Source organism: Triticum urartu, chromosome 3A, assembly GCF_056163025.1.
Source record: "Triticum urartu cultivar PI428250 chromosome 3A, HENAU_Tu73, whole genome shotgun sequence".
In the NCBI taxonomy this organism is placed as follows: Eukaryota; Viridiplantae; Streptophyta; class Magnoliopsida; order Poales; family Poaceae; genus Triticum; species Triticum urartu.
Window position 1 is genome coordinate 604,674,424 of NC_141875.1, and position 21,806 is coordinate 604,696,229.

Sequence of the window (21,806 nt, forward strand, 5' to 3'; positions counted from 1 at the left end):
CTTGATTGACGTGGCGAGTGTAAGCCAACTATTGCTATCTCCCCCTTATTATTTATATTACATGGGATGTTGTGAAGATTGCCTAACTTGCGACATATGCCTTCAATGCGATTATGTCTCTAAGTCGTGCCTCGACACGTGGGAGCTATAGTCGCATCGAGGGTGTTACAGCACACTTAAGGTTCGGTGACGCTAGGGTTGTAGAGATATTAGCACACGGTAACCCGAAATTTGTTCCGAGTCCCGGATGAGATCCCGGACGTCACGAGGAGTTCCGGAATGGTCCGGAGGTAAAGATTCATATATATATAGGAAGTCCAGTTTCGGCCATCGGGAAGGTTTCGGGGGTCACCGGTATTGTACCGGGACCACCAGAAGGGTCCCGGGGGTCCACCGGGTGGGGCCACCTATCCCGGAGGGCCCCATGGGCTGAAGTGGGAGGGGAACCAGCCCCTAGTGGGCTGGTGCGCCCCCCTTGGGCCTTCCCCTGCGCCTAGGGTTGGAAACCCTAGGGGTGGGGGCGCCACCCTTGCCTTGGGGGGCAAGGCACCCCCTTTGGCCGCCGCCCCCCTAGGAGATTGGATCTCCTAGGGCCGGCACCCCCCCTAGGCACCCTATATATAGTGGGGGGAGGGAGGGCTGCGCACCCAAGCCCCTGGCCTCTCCCTCTCCCTCCCGTGACACTCCTCCGTCCCCAGCGCTTGGCGAAGCCCTGCCGAGATCACCGTTGCTTCCACCACCACGCCGTCGTGCTGCTGGATCTTCATCAACCTCTCCTTCCCCCTTGCTGGATCAAGTTGGAGGAGACGTCTTCCCAACTGTACGTGTGTTGAACGCGGAGGTGCTGTCCGTTCGGCACTTGGTCATCGATGATTTGAATCACGTCGAGTACGACTCCATCAACCTCGTTCTCTTGAACGCTTCCGCTCGTGATCTACAAGGGTATGTAGATGCACTCCTCTTTCCCTCATTGATAGATGACTCCATAGATTGATCTTGGTGATGCGTAGAAAATTTTAAAATTCTGCTACGTTCCCCAACACGAAGGAGTTCGGAGTCCCAGATGAGATCGGGGACATGACGAGGAGTCTCGAAATGGTCGAGACGTAAAGATCGATATATTGGACGACTATATTCGGACATCGGAAAGGTTCCGAGTGATTCGGGTATTTTCGGAGGTACCGGGAAATTACGGGAATACGAGGAAGAAGTAATGGGCCTTAATGGGCCTTAGTGGAATGGACCAGGAGGTGGCGCGCGCCCCTACCAAGCCCAGTCCGAATTGGACAAGGGGTTTGGGGCACGGCCCCTCTCTCCCTTCCTTCCCCTCTTCTCCCCTTTCCCCCCTTCTCCTAGTTGGACTAGGAAAGGAGGAAACCTACTCCAAGTAGGAGTAGGAATCCTACTCCCTGGCGCGCCCCTCCTAGGGCCGGCCTCCTCCCCCTTGCTCCTTTATATACGGGGGCAGGGGGCACCTCTAGACACACAAGTTGATCTTCGTGATCGTTCTCTTAGCCGTGTGCGGTGCCCCCCCTCCACCATAATCCTCGATAATATTGTAGCGGTGCTTAGGCGAAGCCCTGCGACAGTAGAACATCAAGATCGTCACCACGCCGTCGTGCTGACGGAACTCTTCCCCGACACTTTGCTGGATCGGAGTCCGGGGATCGTCATCGAGCTGAACGTGCGCTAGAACTCGGAGGTGCCGTAGTTTCGGTGCTTGATCGGTCGGGCCGTGAAGACGTACGACTACATCAACCGCGTTGTCATAACGCTTTCGATGTCGGTCTACAAGGGTACGTAGATCACACTCTCCCCTCTCGTTGCTATGCATCACCATGATCTTGCGTGTGCGTAGGAATTTTTTTAAAATTACTACGTTCCCCAACACCTATTTGGTGTGTACTTACAAACCCAATGCACTCCACAAAAATTGACATGTTTATAGGAGACATTTTCATCATAACTAGTGCAATCATCATTAGTATCATGGATATTCAAAGAATTCGTACTAAGAACATTGCAATCATGCTCATCATTCACATATTGTATGCCAAACATTTTATAGATTTCTTCTTCTAGCACTTGAGCACAGTTATCCTTTCCATCATACTCACAAAAGATATTAAAAAGGTGAAGCGTATGAGACAAACTCAATTCCATTTTTTTATGGTTTTCTTTTATAAACTAAACTAGTGATAAAACAAGAAATTAAAAGACTCTATTGCAAGATCTAAAGATATACCTTCAAGCACTAACCTCCCCGGCAATGGCGCCAGAAAAGAGCTTGATGTCTACTACACAACCTTCTTCTTGTAGACGTTGTTGGGCCTCCAAGTGCAGAGGTTTGTAGGACAGTAGCAAATTTCCCTCAAGTGGATGACCTAAGGTTTATCAATCCGTAGGAGGCGTAGGATGAAGATGGTCTCTCTCAAGCAACCCTGCAACCAAATAACAAAGAGTCTCTTGTGTCCCCAACACACCCAATACAATGGTAAATTGTATAGGTGCACTAGTTCGGCGAAGAGATGGTGATACAAGTGGTATATGGATAGTAGATAATAGTTTTTCTAATCTGAAAATATAAAAACAGCAAGGTAACTAATGATAAAAGTGAGCGTAAACGGTATTGCAATGCGTTGAAACAAGGCCCGGGGTTCATACTTTCACTAGTGCATGTCCTATCAACAATAATAACATAATTGGATCATATAACTATCCCTCAACATGCAACAAAGAGTCACTCCAAAGTCACTAATAGCGGAGAACAAACAAAGAGATTATGGTAGGGTACGAAACCACCTCAAAGTTATTGTTTCCAATCAATATGTTGGGCTATTCCTATAAGTGTCACAAACATCCCTAGAGTTCGTACTAGAATAATACCTTAAGACACAAATCAACCAAAACCTCAAGTATCCGTGGGTATGATTATACAATATGCGTCACACAATCTCAGATTCATCTATTCAACCAACACAAAGGACCTCAAAGAGTGCCCCAAAGTTTGTACCGGAGAATCACGACGAAAACATGTGCCAACCCCTATGCATAGGTTCATGGGCGGAACCCGCAAGTTGATCACCAAAACATACATTAAGTGAATCACGTGGTATCCCATTGTCACCACAGATACGCACGGCAAGACATACATCAAGTGTTCTCAAATCTTTAAAGACTCAATCCGATAAGACAACTTCAAAGGGGAAACTCAATTCATTACAAGAAAGTAGAGGGGGAGAAAACATCATAGGATCCAACTATAATAGCAAAGCTCGCGATACATCAAGATCGTATCACCTCAAGAACACGGGAGAGAGAGATGAAACACATAGCTACTGGTACATACCCTCAGCCCCGAGGGAGAACTACTCCCTCCTCGTCATGGAGAGCACCGGGATGATGAAGATGGCCACCGGAGAAGGATTCCCCCCTCCGGCAGGGTGCCGGAACGGGTCTAGATTGGTTTTCAGTGGCTACGGAGGCTTCTGGCGGCGGAACTGCCGATCTATTGTCTGTTCTGGAAGTTTTAGGGTACGTGAGTATATATGGGTGCAGGAAGTACGTCGGTGGAGCTTCAGGGGCCCCACGAGGCAGGGGGCGCGCCCTAGGGGGGAGCCCCCCACCCTCGTGAGCACCTCCCTTGGCTCCTGACGTGGGGTCCAAGTCCATCCAGTAGCTTTCCTTCCAAAAATAACTTCTCCAGTTGATTTCGTCCTGTTTCGACTCTGTTTGATATTCCTTTTCTTCGAAACACTGAAATAGGCAAAAAACAGCAATTCTGGACTGGGCCTCTGGTTAATAGGTTAGTCCCAAAAATAATATAAAAGTGGATAATAAAGCCCAATATTGCCCAAAACAGTAGATAACATAGCATGGAGCAATCAAAAATTATAGATACATTGGAGACGTATCATTAGCACAATTTACATAAATAGAATTTGTTATAAAAACATTGCAATCATGCTTTTTATTCAAAGATCTATCGTGAATCGCTTCATAAAGTAATTCATCACACTTTTCAGATTCACGAATTTCAAGCAAAACCTCATAAGGATAATCTAGTGCACAAAACTCACTAGCAATTGGTTCATCATAATTGGATCTCTTAAAAAGATTAGCAAGCGGATGAGGATCCATAGATCTTAGGTTCTCTGTTTAGCAATAAATAAACAACTAATCCAACCAAACAAGCAAACGAGCCAAGTAATACATCAAAGCAAATGGAGAGACGAACAGAAGAAGGGCGAATAAAACGGCAAGGGTGAAGTGGGGGAGAGGAAAAAGAGAGGCAAATGACAAATAATGTAATGCGAGGGATAAGAGTTTGTGATGGGTACTTGGTATATTTTGACTTGTTAATGGCGCCAGAAATGACTCGTTGTGGGAGTCAAATCTTGACTTGACTTGGCGCGAATCTCCCCGGCAACGGCGCCGGAAATCCTTCTTGCTACCTCTTGAGCACTGCGTTGTTTTTTCCTTGAAGAGGAAAGGGTGATGCAGTAAAGCAGCGTAAGTATTTCCCTCAGTTTTTGAGAACCAAGGTATCAATCCAGTAGAAGATCACGCTCAAGTCCCACGCACCTACATAAACAAATAAGAACCTCGCAACCAACGCGATAAAGGGGTTGTCGAGCCCTTCTCGGTCACTTACGAGAGTGAGATCTGATAGATATGATAAGATAATATTTTTGGTATTTTTATGATAAAGAGAAATAAAGATGCAAAGTAAAATAAACGGCAAAGGAAATAACTAAGTATTGGAAGATTAATATGATGGAAGATAGCCCCCGGGGCCATAGGTTTCACTAGTGGCTTCTCTCAAGAGCGTAAGTATTACAGTGGGTAAACGAATTACTGTCGAGCAATTGATAGAATTGAGCATAGTTATAAGAATGTCTAGGTATGATCATGTATATAGGCATCACATCCGAGACAAGTTGACCGACTACTGCCTGCATCTACTACTATTACTCCACACATCGACCGCTATCCAGCATGCATCTAGAGTATTAAGTTCAAGAGAACAGAGTAATGCTTTAAGGAAGATGGCATGATGTAGAGGGATAAACTCATGCAATATGATATAAACCCCATCTTTTTATCCTCGATGGCAACAATACAATACGTATCGGTTCCCTTTCTGTCACTGGGATCGAACACCGCACGATTGAACCCAAAGCTAAGCACTTCTCCCAATGCAAGAAAGATCAATCTAGTAGGCCAAACCAAATTGATAATTCGAAGAGACTTGCAAAGATAAACCAAGCATACATAAAAATAATTTAGAGGAGAATCAAATATTGTTCATAAATAATCTGGATCATAAACCCACAATTCATCGGATCTCGACAAACACACCGCAAAACAAGATTACATCGAATAGATCTCCAAGAAAATTGAGGAGAACTTTGTATTGAGATCCAAAGAGAGAGAAGAAGCCATGTAGCTAATAACTATGGACCCGTAGGTCTGAAGTAAACTACTCACACATCACCAGAGAGGCCATGGAGTTGATGTAGAGGCCCTCCGTGATCAATGCCCCCTCTGGTGGAGCTCCGGAAAAGGCCCCGAGATGGGATCTCTCGAGTACAGAAGGTTGCGGCGGTGGAATTAGGTTTTCGTGGTGCTCCTGGATGTTTAGGGGGTACGTGGATATATATATAGGAGGAAGAAATACGTCGGTGGAGCAACGGAGGGCCCACGAGGGTGGAGGGCGCGCCCAGGGGGGTAGGCGCCCCCCTGCCTCGCGCCTTCCTCCCTTGTTTCTTGACGGTCACTCCAAGTCTCCTGGATCACGTTTGTTGAGAAAATCACGTCCCCGAAGGTTTCATTCCGTTTGGACTCCGTTTGATATTCCTTTTCTTCAAAAGCCTAAAATAAGCAAAAAAAACAACAATTTGGGCCGGGCCTCCGGTTAGTAGGTTAGTCCCAAAAATGATATAAAAGTGAAAAATAAAGCCCATTAACATTCAAAATAGATAATATAATAGCATAGAGCAATCAAAAATTATAGATACGTTGGAGACGTATCAAGGTTCATCGCATTGGAGGAAACTCGGCGGAGCTGTGGTCGATCCGATCCGCATAGCCTCCCCCAACCTCCTGATGATGCTCCTCCAGGGCACCTCCTTCTTAGTAGTGTTCTGGGCCTATACCTGCTAAGCGACCCCTCCATCGGATATGGAACGCTGATGTTGTATCCCCATTCCCCACTAGCTTATGTCACCAATCTCGATGTCATGACCCCCACGCTCATGACGATGTTAAGGAGAAGAAGGGGAAGATGTCATGGGTAGGAGTAGAAGGTTGCGTGTGGGAGGAGAGGAAGAGGAAACAAGAGGGAGGCATCGTAATTAGCGGGCTTTGATGGCTTCATTGCAGACAACTTCCAGGAACCTTCCTTTTCCCTCTCATCCAACGTATGGCAAATGGTCCAATCAAAATGACCAAGACGAGAGGAAGGAACGAGTAGAACTGTGCATGTTTTTACCCTTTATCGCTAAATTGTTGATGATGACGTGGCATAGCCCTAAGGCGCTCAAGAAGTCGCAGTTAATGGGTTTAATGCGGTGCTTTGGTGGGCCCTTCTAGGTGGTGCGATTTTATGATATCTATTAATCAACCTAGCGAACCCACACATATGTGGGAAATTTTTTTGCGCTGGTGACCCCATGTACTAATATTGGTGAGGTTGCACAGAGCTGATGTGTTTTTGTAGGCCGGTTGTTGTTGATTTTGATTTGATGATTTGACAAGTCATTAATCTAGACCAAATCTAAATCAAACACCTTGACCGATTGGGAGAGCTCTGAAGTTAGAGAGTATAATGAATTTTAAAAAAATAGTGACAACAGACTTACATGCATCGCAGTGTTGGGCATGTGCTTACGGAAGTCAGAGATAGTACTCTTTAGTGAGAAGAGCAAACATTTCCCAAGGATTGATCATGCCGATTACACCCTTCGATTCCTCACCAACTCGGTGAAAGTCAAATGCGCGATTGGAAAAGAAACAATCCCGCCGTTGGCAAATCAGACGTTTGCAATGGTCTTCACACTTCACACGCAAAAGAAAAAAAAATGTTCTTCACACTTAAATTTCACCAAACTGGCAGGCAAGACGAACCGTGTGAAACGAAGCGGGTTTGCGCGGAGGAAACACCCCGTCAACCGTCGAACGCCGCTCCGCCAACTGAAACCTGGGGCGAACCTCCTGTCCCCACTGGTCAGCGTGAGGGGTGCGCCCGGCCGGGATGCGAAGCGGGCGAGGGCTCCCCCAATCAACGGGCAGTGTGCCCACTCGTCAGTTAGCCTTCCGCTGGGCGCTGGCTATATAGAGAGAGAAGTGCATATTTCAACTCTGAACTTTTGCCCTAATTTAATTTACAATTCCGAACTTTAATCCCGTCTAAATTACAACTCCCAAGTCTCAAAATCGGGCAGGATTCAACCCTCCCCTCTCTGTTGACCGGTTTTGACCTAGGGTGACCAGTTTTGACTAGTCAACGGGTCCAATCAGCATGCCACGTCAGATTTTTTTTTCAAAATTTCAAGAAAAAGTAAATAAAAATCTGTAAGATTAGGAAAAAAAATATAAAAAAGCAAAATTCCGAAAAAATTGTTCGCGAAAAAAGCTAGGGAAAATAAAAAATGATTTTTTCTGAAAATATTTTTTTCTAGAATTTGAGTTTTTGGGTTTTTTCTGGATTTTTTTTGGAAATTCGTTTTTCTATTTTCCGTGTTTTTTAGAAATTGGATTTCTTATTTCTTTTCCTGTATTTTCTTTGATTTTATAAGTTGTTTTCTTGGAAATTTTGCATTTTTTGCTGATATGGCATGCTAACTGGACCTGTTGACTGGTCAAAACCGGTCAATAAAGGGGAAAGGATTGAATACTGGCCGGTTTTGAGAGTTGAGGGTTGTAGTTTAGACGGTATTAAAGTTCGGGATTGTAAATTAGACTAGTCCAAAAGTTTGGGGTTGAAATATGCACTTCTCTCCTGTATAGAAGGCGCCTCCCCCTCCGGCCGCTACGGTGGCCTCCCTCCTCCCGCCCGCCCTAAAACCCACGCCGCGAGCCGCCGAGACGCCCGACATGTTCGGCGGCGGCGGGCCTCGCGGCAACGGCGGCAGCGGCAGCGGCAACGGCAACCCTGGAATGGCTGCTCGCGGAAGAGGTGAGGTGTTTACCCGTACGCGTCGTCCTTGCTGTTACCTTTTTCTCAGTTGTCCGTTCGTCTCCTCCGCAAAAGATGTTGCGGCCGGGTTCGTGTTCCCCTGTTCCTCGTCTCCCGGGGATCGCCGGATGTGGGTCGATTTGGCTGGTGGGGCGGGCGGATTGTTCCGATAGGGGTCTTGGTTTCGCTCGATCGCGGTGAGCACTGAGGAGGAGGGGAGGGGCTCGGTAATGCTGATTCGTGTAGGTGCGGAATTGTTGGATGTTTCGTTTGGGCGTTTGGTTCATCTGGCTGGGAGTTTTATGCAGATTAACCGGTTTCTCTCTGCTTGCCGATTAGGGGGTTTTTGGCGATGATATCTAGCCAGTTATTGCCATTGCTGGTATGCAATTCAACGCCGCCAGTCTGTGCCTCCTCCGTCGTCTACTCCGGTGACTAGGGGGGGTGGGTGGGTTTGGCTCCCGCTGTAGATAGGGTAGGTTTTGTGTGTAGGGCGGCGCTGCTTCTGACGGTGACGGCAGCAATGCATCCAAGAATGATGCCTGACTCAAGTCTTGTCTTGCCGGCGTTGATGAACCGTGGGCTCAGTCTCCATCGACTCTTCGGGCCTGAGGGTTTAGGTCTTCGGCCGGTGGCTGTTGTGGCTGACATTGTTACCGGTGAGCGAGCGTGGATAACAGTTTTAGATCTGGGCTTGAGGCTTGATGGCGGCAGATCTGGGGCTTGAGGATTGATGGTGGCGGATCTGGCGCTTGAGGATTGATGGCGGCAGATCTGGCGAGGATTGATGGCGGCAGATCTGGCGCTTGAGGATTGATGGCGGCGGATCTGGCGATTGACCATGATGATGTTGATGGCTGACGGCGGCCATGAGACTCATGGAGGGTGGGGATGATCCCCGGTCGACACACCACATCGACAAAGCCCTTGCCGAAGGCTGGCTTCGTCATCCAGTCACAACGATCTTCTGGGCTATTGCTTTCCTACGAGTCCAGCGCCGGTTAGCGGCAGCAATGGCAGTTTCAGGATTACCTAGGACTCCTTTGTACTTTTTTTTTCCTCGGAAGGTTTTTCTGAAAAGTTTGGTGGACACGTGTTGTCTCTTGAACCTTCTAGTCGGTTCAGCATGTGTGTTGCGGTTACACTAAAAAAGGTAAGTGTAAATAATGGTTTCCTACGAGTGCGGCGACGGTTAGCAGCTGCAATGACAGTTGCAAGATTACCTAAGGAATATTTTTTACCTTCCTTTTCTTGGAGAGGTTTTTCTGCAAATTTATATGGGCATGTTGTCTCTTAAGCCTTCTGGTCGGTTCTGAGTTCGTGTTGCGGTTACCCCCCAAAAAGATTATGTGTAAATAATCGCCTGATCCTGGTACAGTGGTACTGCCTTGTTTTGGACTTTGATTCTGTTTTTGCCTCATGTCGGGCAAAAACCTGCCCTGTCTTTTCTTTCGCCCCTCAATTGATTTGGAAATCTTAAAATATTTGATGCATTTACTGGTAAAATCATTGAATATTAATAGACAATCTGTGAAGCCCCTCTAGAGAAGAGCCACCACATGCAATTTGTGTTGTACTGGTTATCAGGTCTCAAACAAAAAGGAGTGCCGCATAATCTTCTCTTTTTCTGTAAATTAAGCTATGCATATTAATTTGGTTTCTTGAAAATTAACGACGTAGGCCTTCTCTTTCTAAGTTTAGTGTGTGAGCAAAGTTTTATTTTCTTGAAAAGTTTGACCAAGACCAGTTAGAGTCTTTTTCCGGCGTAGACCTATCAATATTGGGGTTAGTATAAGGGTGATAGTTGACTCTCTTCGTTACCACAAGAAATCATCTTTTAGTTAAGAAATTACATCGATAGCACCACTGTATGTGCCATATATGGTACACTATTACATTGGCTTTGCTCAGCTCAACTCAAAGAAAAGATTCTTCGCATACCACATCATTAATTTATCAAGTATACAATATTTATATTTGTTGCGATTAATATACCTGTTGGCATTTGTACCTTATTTGGCATTTTTACTTTATATGCTACTGAGCGAAAACAAAAACTGTGTTATTGACACATCTGGAAGCTAAACGGAAACCGGAAGGTATTTATTAGCAATGAGATTGGGTGATACAATTATATATTTTCTTATAAAATTATTAATTAAAATAAGTATGTTTTTGCAGCAAACTAGGCAAAATACAGATAAGAGTCTGTTGTCTTAAATTTCGCAAAAACCATGGTGTCAGTGCTTGTTTTAGTAGTCATGGTCTCAGTTGATATTTAGCTTTGTTTTGGCACGCATCAATATAAAATTTATCCACAAATGAGCACAAGAATATGGTTGTTGTTCAGTTACCACTCCATCGAATGTTTACAGCATTTTCTACATGCAAGTCCAGAGATCAATTCCTGTACCAGGATCCTATAGTAAAACTTTGATTACACTTATGTTTTCCACACTTTTTGAATTGTTGTTCGGAAAAATATGTATAGATTGTTCTATCTAATAATGCTTGCATAATCATGTCCTGCATCCAGGGGAGATTTGGAAGAAGAAATCAGGCCAAGCAGCTGGGAGGGGACAATGGCCACCATCAGGCTCCTCCTCAAATGCTTCACATACTGCAGCATGGCAAGCTTGCAATGGCAGTGGAGGATCTTCACTTCCTTTGAGGAACTATGGAACGCAACCTTCTGATCGTAGACCTGCTGCCGTAGACAATCGCGGGCCATCATCACAAACATATCCGAGAGAAAATCCAGTTGTGTGGCCAGCTCTGGCAAATGGTTCGCAGTTGTCATCCAGGTCTCATCCATATGGCCCTGAAAGCAATAAGGACAATGTTCCTTCATCTAGTTTTGACCCCGAGGACAGCTCTGAAGTTGAGGATTTGTCAGATGATGACATTGATGATGATATGAGCGAGGAGGATGATTCTGATGAAAGTGAAAAAAGTTTTGAGACTCAAAAAAAGAATAAATGGTTCAAGAAATTCTTTGAAGTCATCGATACTTTAAATGAGGAGCAAATACATGATCAGACTAGGCCATGGCATTGTCCGGCATGCCAAAATGGACCTGGGGCAATTGACTGGTTCAATGGGCTACAATCTTTAGTGAGACATGCTAGAACGAAGGGCTCTAGAAGAGTTAAGCTCCACAGAGAATTTGCCACATTGCTAGAACATGAGTTAGGAACTACACTGCTACCACCTGGTGAGCAATTTGGGAAATGGGAAGGATTACGAGGAAGCACTGATCGCGAGATTGTATGGCCACCAATGGTTATTGTCATGAACACTTTACTGGAACAAGATAATGATGACAAGGTGATGTATTTTCTTCCTTCTGGTCATGAACCTCTTCCACATCAAATACAAATATGTGTTTCTACTGTGTTGATATGGTAAGAGTTGGTGAATCCGTTGCACTTTCATGTATGTGCCTTATGGTACACTATTACATTGGCTTTGCTAAGCTCGACTCGTAGAAAAGATTCTTTGCATACCACATCATTAATTTATCAAGTATACAAATCTACATATTCATTTATTTATATTTGTTGCGATTAATGTACTTGTTGGCACTTGTACCATATTTGGCATTTTCACTTTATATGCCACTGAGCAAAAACAGAAACTGTGTTATTGACACATCCAGAAGCTAAATGGAAACTGGAAGGTACTTATTAGCCTCATATGTGCTATCCTAATTTAGCAATGAGATTGGGTGATACAATTATATATTTTCTTATAAAATTATAAAATTAAAATAAGTATGTTTCTGCACTAAAATAGGCAAAATACAGATATGGGTCTATCGTCTTAAATTTTGCAAAAACCATGGTGTCAATGCTTGTTTTAGTAGTCATGGTCTCAGTTTGCATTTAGCTTTTTTTTGGCACACGTCGATATAAAATTAATCCACAAATGAGCACAAGAATATGGTTGTTGTTCAATTACCACTCCATCGAATATTTACATCATTTTCTACATGCAAGTCCAGAGACCAATTCCTGTACCAGGTTCCTATAGTAAAACTTTGATTACAATTATGTTTTCCACACTTTTTTAATTGTTGTCCCAAAAAATATGTTGGTTGCACTTTAATAGAACATCTCTTTAATAATCTTTCAATGATCAGCGATGATGATTATTGTATTCTGACATTGCTGTACTTTGATGCTCTCTAGTGGTTAGGCATGGGCAATGAAGAGCTTCTCGATTATTTCCATGAATATGATGCAAACAAAGCACGACATGCCTACGGTCCAGGTGGGCACCGTGGCATGAGTGTGTTAATATTTGAAAGCTCTGCCGTGGGTTATATGGATGCTGAAAGTCTGCATAAGCACTTCGTCGGTGAAAGAACAGACAGGGAAGCATGGCAAGCTCCGTCTAAGCGTCGGTTCTTACCTGGTGGGAAAAGACTGTTATATGGTTTCTTAGCCAACAAAGAGGATATGGAGATTTTCAATAAGCACCACCCGGGTATACTGTTTAACTTATTTTCATGCATTTAATGCTTTTGCTTCCATATGATTGCTCAGTTATATGGTAAATACCTGTTTGATGCTGAAATTTTGTAGCCTTAAATTCTCTGCCACCAATGATAATTGCTGCAGATGCAACATGATACACCTGTCAAGCTGCATATTTCTCTGTTCTTTCCTGCATTGACATCTTAACTTTTTTAAGGAACTTGACATTGATATTTATGTTTCGCAATTGACAATACCTGGACCTCATTCGAACTTCAGAACGTGTATTTGAAGCAGAATACACCCGATCTGTTAAGTTTTCCGATGTATTTGATTACTAACTTTTGGGGCTTGGTAGCATTTGCATTATGATCATGTGATTGTTCAGATGGCATGTTTTCTTCATTATGTTAGTAGTAGAAGCCAATATGCAATGGGTAGCTTGGGATAATTCGGAGAAGATGAGGGATAGAGATCCCTGCCCCTCTTTGTTCACCTATGTATTTGCAGTTTTTTCTCTGATCATGCCATCCTTTGTTGTTTGTTCATATAATATGCATAGATTCTGCATCCATGTGGCAATTCATAGTTCATCTGTATCATTTTTGTGTGTATACTATATATGGATACCTGCTCTGATGGCCAGGACTTGGTTCACATTATATTAGTAAAAGCTATTACTCCTAGTAACAAGAAGCCAATTACATCCGTAAGAAGAAACAAAGGCAGCTTTATTCGGTTTACTATGAAGACGTTGCCTGCAAGTTCAATACACACTGAAGCACTGTAAAAAAATGTATCATCCACACAATCTGTTACGCATCTACTGAATATGACCTGCAAGTTCTGTTTATTATGAAGACGTGGCCTACAAGTTCAATACACACTGAAGCACTGTAAAAAAATGCATCACCCACGCAATCTACTATGCGTCTACTGAACATGACCTGCAAGTTCTGTTTATCATGAAGACGCGGCCTGCAAGTTCAATTCACACTGAAGCACTGTAAAAAAATGTATCACCCACACAATCTGTTATGCATCTACTGAATATGACCTTCAATACTATATGATGCTCTTAGCAGATACTCCCTCTGTAAACTAATATAAGAGCATTTAGATCACTACTTTAGTGATCTATAAATGCTCTTATGTTTCTTCACGGAGGGAGTACATTGCCTATTGTACTATACTTTTAACATAAGTGCTTTATTATGTTTTCAGGAAAAAGTTGCCTGAAATACGATATGAGATCTTATAATGAAATGGTAGTGGTAGGTATGAAACAAATGAGTCTAGACAATCAGCGACTGAATCATATGAAGAACAGGGTGGTGAAGACAGAGAAACACTCTAAAGTTGTAGAAGAATCGCTTGGTGTCATCACTCAGAAATGTCGGGAGACTAGTGAAGAGAATAAGGTGCTCATGCGTCGGATTAAAGAGAAGCACTTGGAGCATGAGGAAGAGGTAATGGTTTCTCAACAGTTACACCAGTATATATGACTGAGTGCAGATTTTCTTATCTCTACTGGGGTATACAACAGTATTAATTAATTTAAAGTTTGCATTATTTATGTCTCGGCACTATGCAGCATTATACTGTTCGTGTTAAAGCAATCCATATTTAGGTAGAACTAATACATGTGTATGCATGTCAGCCATTGAGAATGTATTAGTGGTTGAGTGATAGTCACATCTAAGCAATATTGACCTTGTTCTGAATTTGACTTTATTAAGGTGTCAAATGTGGATGCGCCGCAATGAAGGTGATGAAAACATGCAAATCTCAAAACACGAAATTATGGATATAGCTAACGTGTTTCTCATATATATAATTTTGTGAACCTGCATATGAACATTAAGCATACATTTATTTCCAAACTCTATGCATGCCAATGACTTAAAATAAGATGGGCATGCCCAACATTAGACTGAAACTTCCTGGTGGTTCCTATTTTTTTTTCTGTGCAATACATATTTTTTTTCCAATTTGTCTTCCTGATGGTTCCTATTTTTCTTTTCCTTGTTATGATTTCATTGCCTTGTTCGCCTTGTTTCCTACACTTTGCAGATGTCTTCCCAGGAGAAATTTTTCGATGACCAGATAGAAAACCTTTACAAGGCCATGGAGGAGAAAGAAAGTGAATATGAGAAGAGACTGCAGGAGGAGCGTGCAAAGGCTAGACAGTATGATGTGGATTCTGGGACTACTGAAAATCGCAGGCTAAGGTGCGTAACTGGTACTTGACTGGATGATTCTATTTTGTCGGTCCACGTCACAAAATATGAGTCCGTGCTCTTAGGGCATCTACAATGGAGGCGCTTAGAGCAGGCGCTAAGGAATAAAATTCTAGCCAATCTGGCAACCACCTGTTTCAATCCCAGCATCGGTCGGCATCAGGCTGGCATCGCTGCCATAAGAGGAGTCGGGCGCCTAGGCCAATTTGTTGTGCACTGTTGATTTTTTTTTTAATAATCCAAGCGTCTATTTAAGCGGCTGCGCGTTGGAAGCTCAGGCTTTTGCGATAGGTGCTTAATGAGATCCCACTCTTTTCCCTCTTTAAGCGCCTGGTTAAGAGGTTGTGCATTGTAGATGCCCTTAGGATGTTATAATATTTTTTATGGAACACTCGTATTCCATCTTTGACACGGCGAGATGGATCAATCTTTTTTCTAGGATGTAATCTTCAAATGTGTGTTTGGGGACAGAATTCTCCTGATCAGCATGCCATGTATTCTTGGCTTCTCGTACCCATCTCAAAATAGCGAAACGCTATCTTTTTTAATCCATCTCACCCTCTGCAGGAAGGAGGAAGTGCAGCATTTCATAGATTGCCAGGCTAAGGGCGTGGAGGAGTTTATGTCTAAAAGGGACGAACTGATAAAGGCACACGAGAAGAAGAAGGTGCAGCTCAAGAGAGAGTATATGGAGAAGGAGGTGGAGCTCCAGAAGGAGCTCGATGCCGCTCTCACGTTTCTGATGGAGAAGCACGAGCCAGACACCTTCAAGGCTTCTAGCTCCAGCTCGTGAAGATCGCCATACAATTTCAGCTCAGAGCAATTTAAGCCCGACTAGGAGACCTGGACCTATGTGGGTGTCTTATGGCCAATATCATGAAACTTAAACATGCTGGAATGTCAAGGTCTGTAGCATGTGCTACCAACATGTAATGACTGCGTCGAAACCTTAAATGTGTATGGATTATGTTGTCACCTTGCTCTGCTTCCACCCTCTGCTTCAAAATCAAAGCCTCCCTCATTTTCTAACGAACCCTAGCCAAGAGTTTCTTGCAATTCTATTAGAAAATAAAATAAAGTCTGGCACCAGACTGAAAACCATACATACGTTCAGCTGTGCCCAGTCCATGAACGTTCAATGGCTGCCGCCCCAAAAGCCGCCTCCCACACCGGCAAAACGACAATGCATGATATGCAATCCACCATCACCTACCTGGCCCCCGAGGCTGCTCGACTCATTTTCCCAAGGCCAAACCTTGAGTTTTCATCTGAAAGAACACAAGGCCATGATGGTGGGTGGTTGGAGCTTCACAACAATGCCTGCAAGAGGGAACGACGTCAAAAAACATCATCGTCGCCGACAATCATCAGAGTCAGGCCTCTTTTGGTTCATAGGATAGGATTATCGTAGGAATAGGAATTTTATAGAAAATGATATGACATGTATCTCAAATCCTATGAGTAGGAATAGGAAACGAGATGTCATTTGGTTGACAACAAAGGAATTTTTTCATTGAGTTTAGGCTCATTTTTATTTTCCTATGAAATATGGAGGATAGCAATTAATCCTATGTAAGAATAGGAATCTATTCCTATGAACCAAAGGGCTTTAAAGGAAAAAATCCTATAAGAATCCTATCCTCTAAAATTCCTATGAAATTCCTCCAAACCAAAAAAGGCCTCAAAGTTAGGGTTTCACCTGGAACTTATCCGCAGTGCAGCCGGCCAAGCCGGCCAATCAACCGTACTCAAGCTTCTGGACACTTGTATGCCGCCAAACATGCTTGCATGGCGGGAGATGCCTCAAGCCATCGCCGACGCTGACCTCGCGACCCAGAGCGCCCGTTGCGCCTCCTCATGCTTGGAGTCGCTGCTCCTGTGCACAAACACGACCCCGAGTCAACGTGAAGCCTATTGTGAGATCAACCAGATCTATGCCCAATGCCTCCCGCCACATTACACTGCAAAACCAAATCAAGTTAGCTGCTACTGTTGCAATACCCACCGTCCCACCCCGAAACCAGACTCACGAGCCCAGCCATGCATGCCAGCCAGCCGACCACCGCCGTCAACAAAAGAGAATGCTCCGTAGTGGAGGCCGACGGCAGCGACGATAAGAGGGCAAGGAAGGAGGGGTCTGGTGGAGCCGTGGAGGCGACACTAGGGTTTCCACCTTGTGTTGCATGGGAGAGAGACACAAGGGGAGGGTTCAAATACAACTCTCTCTCTCTCTGTGTGTGTATACCTAGGAGTTAAGTTAAATATACCGAATGTAATCTTTTGTGCTCGTCTATCATATATAAGCACATACGAGTCCCGCTGCTTTTTGAATAGTTTAGATTGCTTACCACATGTGTCACATGGTCCTTGCTATTGGATACAACAAACTCTTTACCCAATTTCACAAGGTGAAAATACGGACACTTCCATACTGCATATGACATGTCACGAAAACAACGATAAGCTAACAACACTACCGTCTGATTCCAACACAAGAATCACACCTCTAGTGTTAGACTTCGTATTGTAGTCTTACTGTGTAATCCATACCGTATTGGTATAGGACTTGTATGACACCATTATATATATGTGATAGGACATCCATAGAGGGACGAGCCAGTTCCCCCAAAATCTTTGTTTTACATGGTATCAGAGTCTAACCTAGGTCCTACACCCCACCCCACCGCCACCGCATCCGAAACCCTAAACCCTAGGGCTGAACCGCCGGCACCATGACTGCTTCCGCCTCGGGCGCCGCCAGCTCCGGGTCGATCCCTGCGTCGCTTGCCGCCCTCCTCAACCTCTGGCTCCGTCGGTGCCCCAGTTCTTCAGCACCACTGCTGTCAGCTCCATGTTTTCCGCGCCAATCCCGCCGCCGTCGCCCGCAACCTCCGGTGACGTGTTGTTGGTTCTTCCCGTGCCACCCGTGGCCTCAACCGGCTCCTCCTCGACACTTGTCGTCATCCCGGCGGCCTCGGGGGAGGTCCTACCCGCGGTGCCACCTGTGGCCTCGTTCACGGCCCCGCCCGCAGCCGCGATCCTGACCCTGCCCGCGTCGTCACCCGCGACGTCGGTCGCTGCCGTGGTCCCCGTCACGGCTCCGCCGCCCACCGCCCCTGCTGCTGGCGTCATTACGCCCACCGGGCCGTTCCACTTCGACAACTTGATCGCCATTAGACTCAAGCCGGACAACTACTTGTTCTGGCGAGCCAAGGTCTTACCGCTGCTCCGCAGCCGGTCTCTCCTAGGGTTTTTTATTGATGGTTCGCTATCGTGTCCTCGCAGGTCATCCCTACCATCCATGGTCCGGCCATCAACCCGGAACACCGTATGTGGGTGCAGCAGGACCAGGCGATTCTTTCTGCCATCCAGGGTTCCCTCGGCGGTTGGGTCGCCAGCCTCTGCCTCTTCGCCGCCACCTCTATGGACGCCTGGACGACCCTGGAGCATGCCTTTGCTAAGGTCTCTACCTCCCGCTCGATGGCCCTTCGCAGCGAGCTCGCCGACATCAAGAAGCTAGACTCCTCTGCCACGACCTACTTCAACAAGATGAAGGTGTTGGCGGATACACTCACCTCCATCGGTCGGCAGCTCAGCGACGAGGAGTTCGCTGGCTTTGCCATCAAAGGTCTCGACGCCAACTACAACAATCTCGCCGAGGCTGTTCACAACGCCAAGCCAGCGATGCCCCCGCACGAGCTCTACTCACGCCTCCTCTTCACCGAGAAACGCGTTGAGGCTCGTCGTACCTCCGCCACCATCACCGCACAGCCGGCGGCCTTCTGGGCTTCTCGCGGCCAGCGCTCCCCCGCTCTGTCACCTGGCAAGGCCGCCCACCCCCTGCATTAACCCTGGGTGGGGGTCCGAACTCTCGGGTGGTGTGCCAGCTATGTGGTCGTGAACGCCATGTCGCCTCCAAGTGTCACCGCCGCTTTCAGAGAAGCTTCCTTGGCATCGGCAATGACGGCAAGGGCAACGAGCTCCAGTTTTCCATGGCAGACTTTGGAGCCCCCGCTGCCGCCTCGGCTTCCCACCTCACTACCACCCCGACCGCCCACATCGCCACCAAGGGAAAGGACCCCCGCATCGAACAGGGGTACACGCCGTCCTATCCTGTTGATCCAGCCTGGTACATGGACACCGATGCCACGGATCACATGATGGACGAGCTCAACAAACTCTCCACCTACCAGCCCTACTATGGGCACGATCAGGTTCACACTGCCAATGGTGTAGCTATGCCCATCTCTCACATTGGCCAAGCATCTCTTTTAACTAGTCATCCTTCTAGGCAGCTTCATCTTCGTAATGTTTTGCGGGTTCCCTCGGTGACTCGTAATCTTTTATCTGTCCCTAAGCTCAACCTTGATAATCATGTCCTATGTGAATTTCACCCTTTTAATCTTTTTGTTAAGGACCGAGCAACCCGAGACGTTTTGCTTAGTGGTCGCTTGAGCCAAGGCTTGTACCGTTTGGAGGATCCATCCGCCCCGTACGTCTTCAGCGGTGTTCGTGTGTCGCCTTCCCAATGGCACTCTCGTTTTGGTCACCCTGCCACACACATCGTTTGCCACATACTCCACCGCCATGGGCTGCCATTAGAGTCTAGCAATAAAGAGATGTCCGTGTGTGATGCCTGTCAACAAGGCAAAAGTCATCAACTACCTTTTGTTTCATCTACTAGAGAAGTAAAGAGTCCTCTTGAAATTGTGTTTTCTGATGTGTGGGGTCCGGCACAAACATCTGTTAGTGGTCACAACTACTATGTCAGTTTTGTTGATGCCTATAGTCGTTTCACATGGCTTTATCTTCTCAAGCGTAAATCTGATGTGTTTGATATATTCATTCAGTTTCAATTGCATGTTGAACGTTTACTCAAGTATAAAATTATCCATGTTCAGTCAGATTGGGGGGGGGGGGCGAATATCGCAACCACAACACCTTCTTTAATAAGATTGGGATCTCCCATCGTTTGTCATGCCCACATACACATCAGCAGAATGGCGTTGTTGAGCGCAAACATAGCCATATAGTTGAAGCCGGCCTCACACTTCTTGCTCATGCTTCTGTATCTTTTCGCTTTTGGAGTGATGCTTTTGCCACCGCGTGTTTTCTCATTAACAGATTACCTACGCGTGTTCTTAATATGAAAACTCCTATTGAGCTTCTTTTGGGTGAAACTCCTGACTATACCTTTTCCAAGGTGTTCGGGTGTGCCTGCTGGCCTCATCTTCGTCCTTATAATGATCGCAAACTTGAGTTTCGCTCCAAAAAGTGTGTGTTCTTGGGGTATAGTTATCTCCACAAAGGCTACAAGTGTCTCCATGTCCCAACAAATCGAGTCTTCATCTCTTGGGATGTTGTTTTCGATGAGAACGTCTTCCCGTTTTCTGCCATGCCTCAATCATCTATCATGGCACCATCTATGCATTCATCTCCTCTTATGCCTGGTCAATTTGAAAATGTTGCATATTCGCCTGTGTTGTTACCTAATCATGGTGCATGAACTGGACGCGGAGTTCGCCTGGAACTTCTCCCTGACGGACCCACTACGCCACCCGTGGCACACGGCGATCGGTCGGTGCATACGCCTGCACTGCCTCCAGCCCTCGACTCCGTCTCAGGAGCCCTGTCTACCACTCCGACTGGGCCGGAGCTTGCATCGGATACTGTGGTGGCTAGGTCGGAGCTCACAACGGAGCGGCCTTCGTCGCCGCCTCCTCGCCTAGCTTCTCCTCCGTCGTCACCCCCGCCATCTGCACGGGCGTCGCTGCCGCCTACGTCGCCTGGGCCTGCAGCGACTCACACGCCGCCCGGGCCAACATCGTCGGGCCTGCCGTCGCCCGGGCCATCTTCGCTGGCGTCCCCTGGCCCAGCCTCGCCTGCTCCGGAGGCCTCGCCCGCTCCGGATGTCCCGCCGGCCCCGCCTGCCCAGGTGTTTGCTGCTCCACGGCGTCCACACACACACAGTCGCAGTGGCATTGCTCGTCCCAAGGAACACACCGATGGCACGGTCACATACCTTGCTACTTGCCTGGCTCATGCTGTGGATGATCCAACCGCCGAACCACGCAGTTATCAAGCCGCTATGAGTATCTCACACTAGTGGGCTGCTATGGAACAAGAATATCATGCTCTTTTGGAGAATAAGACCTGGACACTTGTTCCCCCTCCACCTCGTGTCAACATCATCGATTCGAAGTGGGTTTTCAAGGTGAAGAAACATGTTGATGGCTCCACTGAGCTCTACAAAGCGCGTCTCGTGGCTAAGGGCTTTAAACAGCGTCAGGGTCTGGATTACGAGGATACATTCAGTCCAGTTGTCAAGCCTACCACCATTCGACTTCTTCTGTCTCTGGCAGTTTCTTGTGGATGGTCTCTCCGCCAGCTTGACGTGCAAAACACTTTTCTTCATGGATTGCTTGAAGAGGAGGTTTACATGAGGCAACCACCTGGATTTGTTGATCACACTCAGCCTCATCATCTCTGTCCTCAGACCAAGGCTCTCTATGGACTGAAACTGGCACCTCGTGCCTGGCATGCTCGTTTGGCTTCAGCTCTACGCACTCATGGATTCATTCCTTCGACAACTGATACTTCGCTATTCATGTTTCAGCGACCGAGTTTGACCATGTACCTCCTTGTGTACGCGGATGATATTGTCCTGGTTAGCTCCTCTCCGACGATAGCTGATGCTCTTGTGACTGTGCTTGGTCGTGATTTCGCAGTTAAGGATTTGGGAAAACTTCATTTCTTTCTGGGTATTGAAGTCGCTCATCAGTCTCGTGGCAGTTTGGCTCTCACCCAGAAGAAGTACTCTCTTGATCTCTTGAGTCATGCTGCTATCCTCAAGTGCAAGACTTCACCTACACCCATGTCCTCCACTGACAAACTTTCAGCTGATGATGG

General features: G+C 46.1%; 1 protein-coding gene across 1 annotated transcript; it reads left to right on the forward strand.

Annotated features, from left to right (window-relative positions):
- Positions 1-8,000: 8,000 nt before the first annotated feature.
- Positions 8,001-15,903, forward strand: LOC125548851 (protein SUPPRESSOR OF GENE SILENCING 3 homolog). The gene is made up of 6 exons (XM_048712379.2): positions 8,001-8,179; positions 10,716-11,506; positions 12,370-12,667; positions 13,882-14,126; positions 14,731-14,888; positions 15,465-15,903. The coding sequence occupies exons 1-6, from the start codon at positions 8,098-8,100 to the stop codon at positions 15,688-15,690; spliced, it is 1,800 nt and encodes a 599-aa protein (XP_048568336.2). The 5' UTR covers positions 8,001-8,097; the 3' UTR covers positions 15,691-15,903.
- Positions 15,904-21,806: the final 5,903 nt, after the last annotated feature.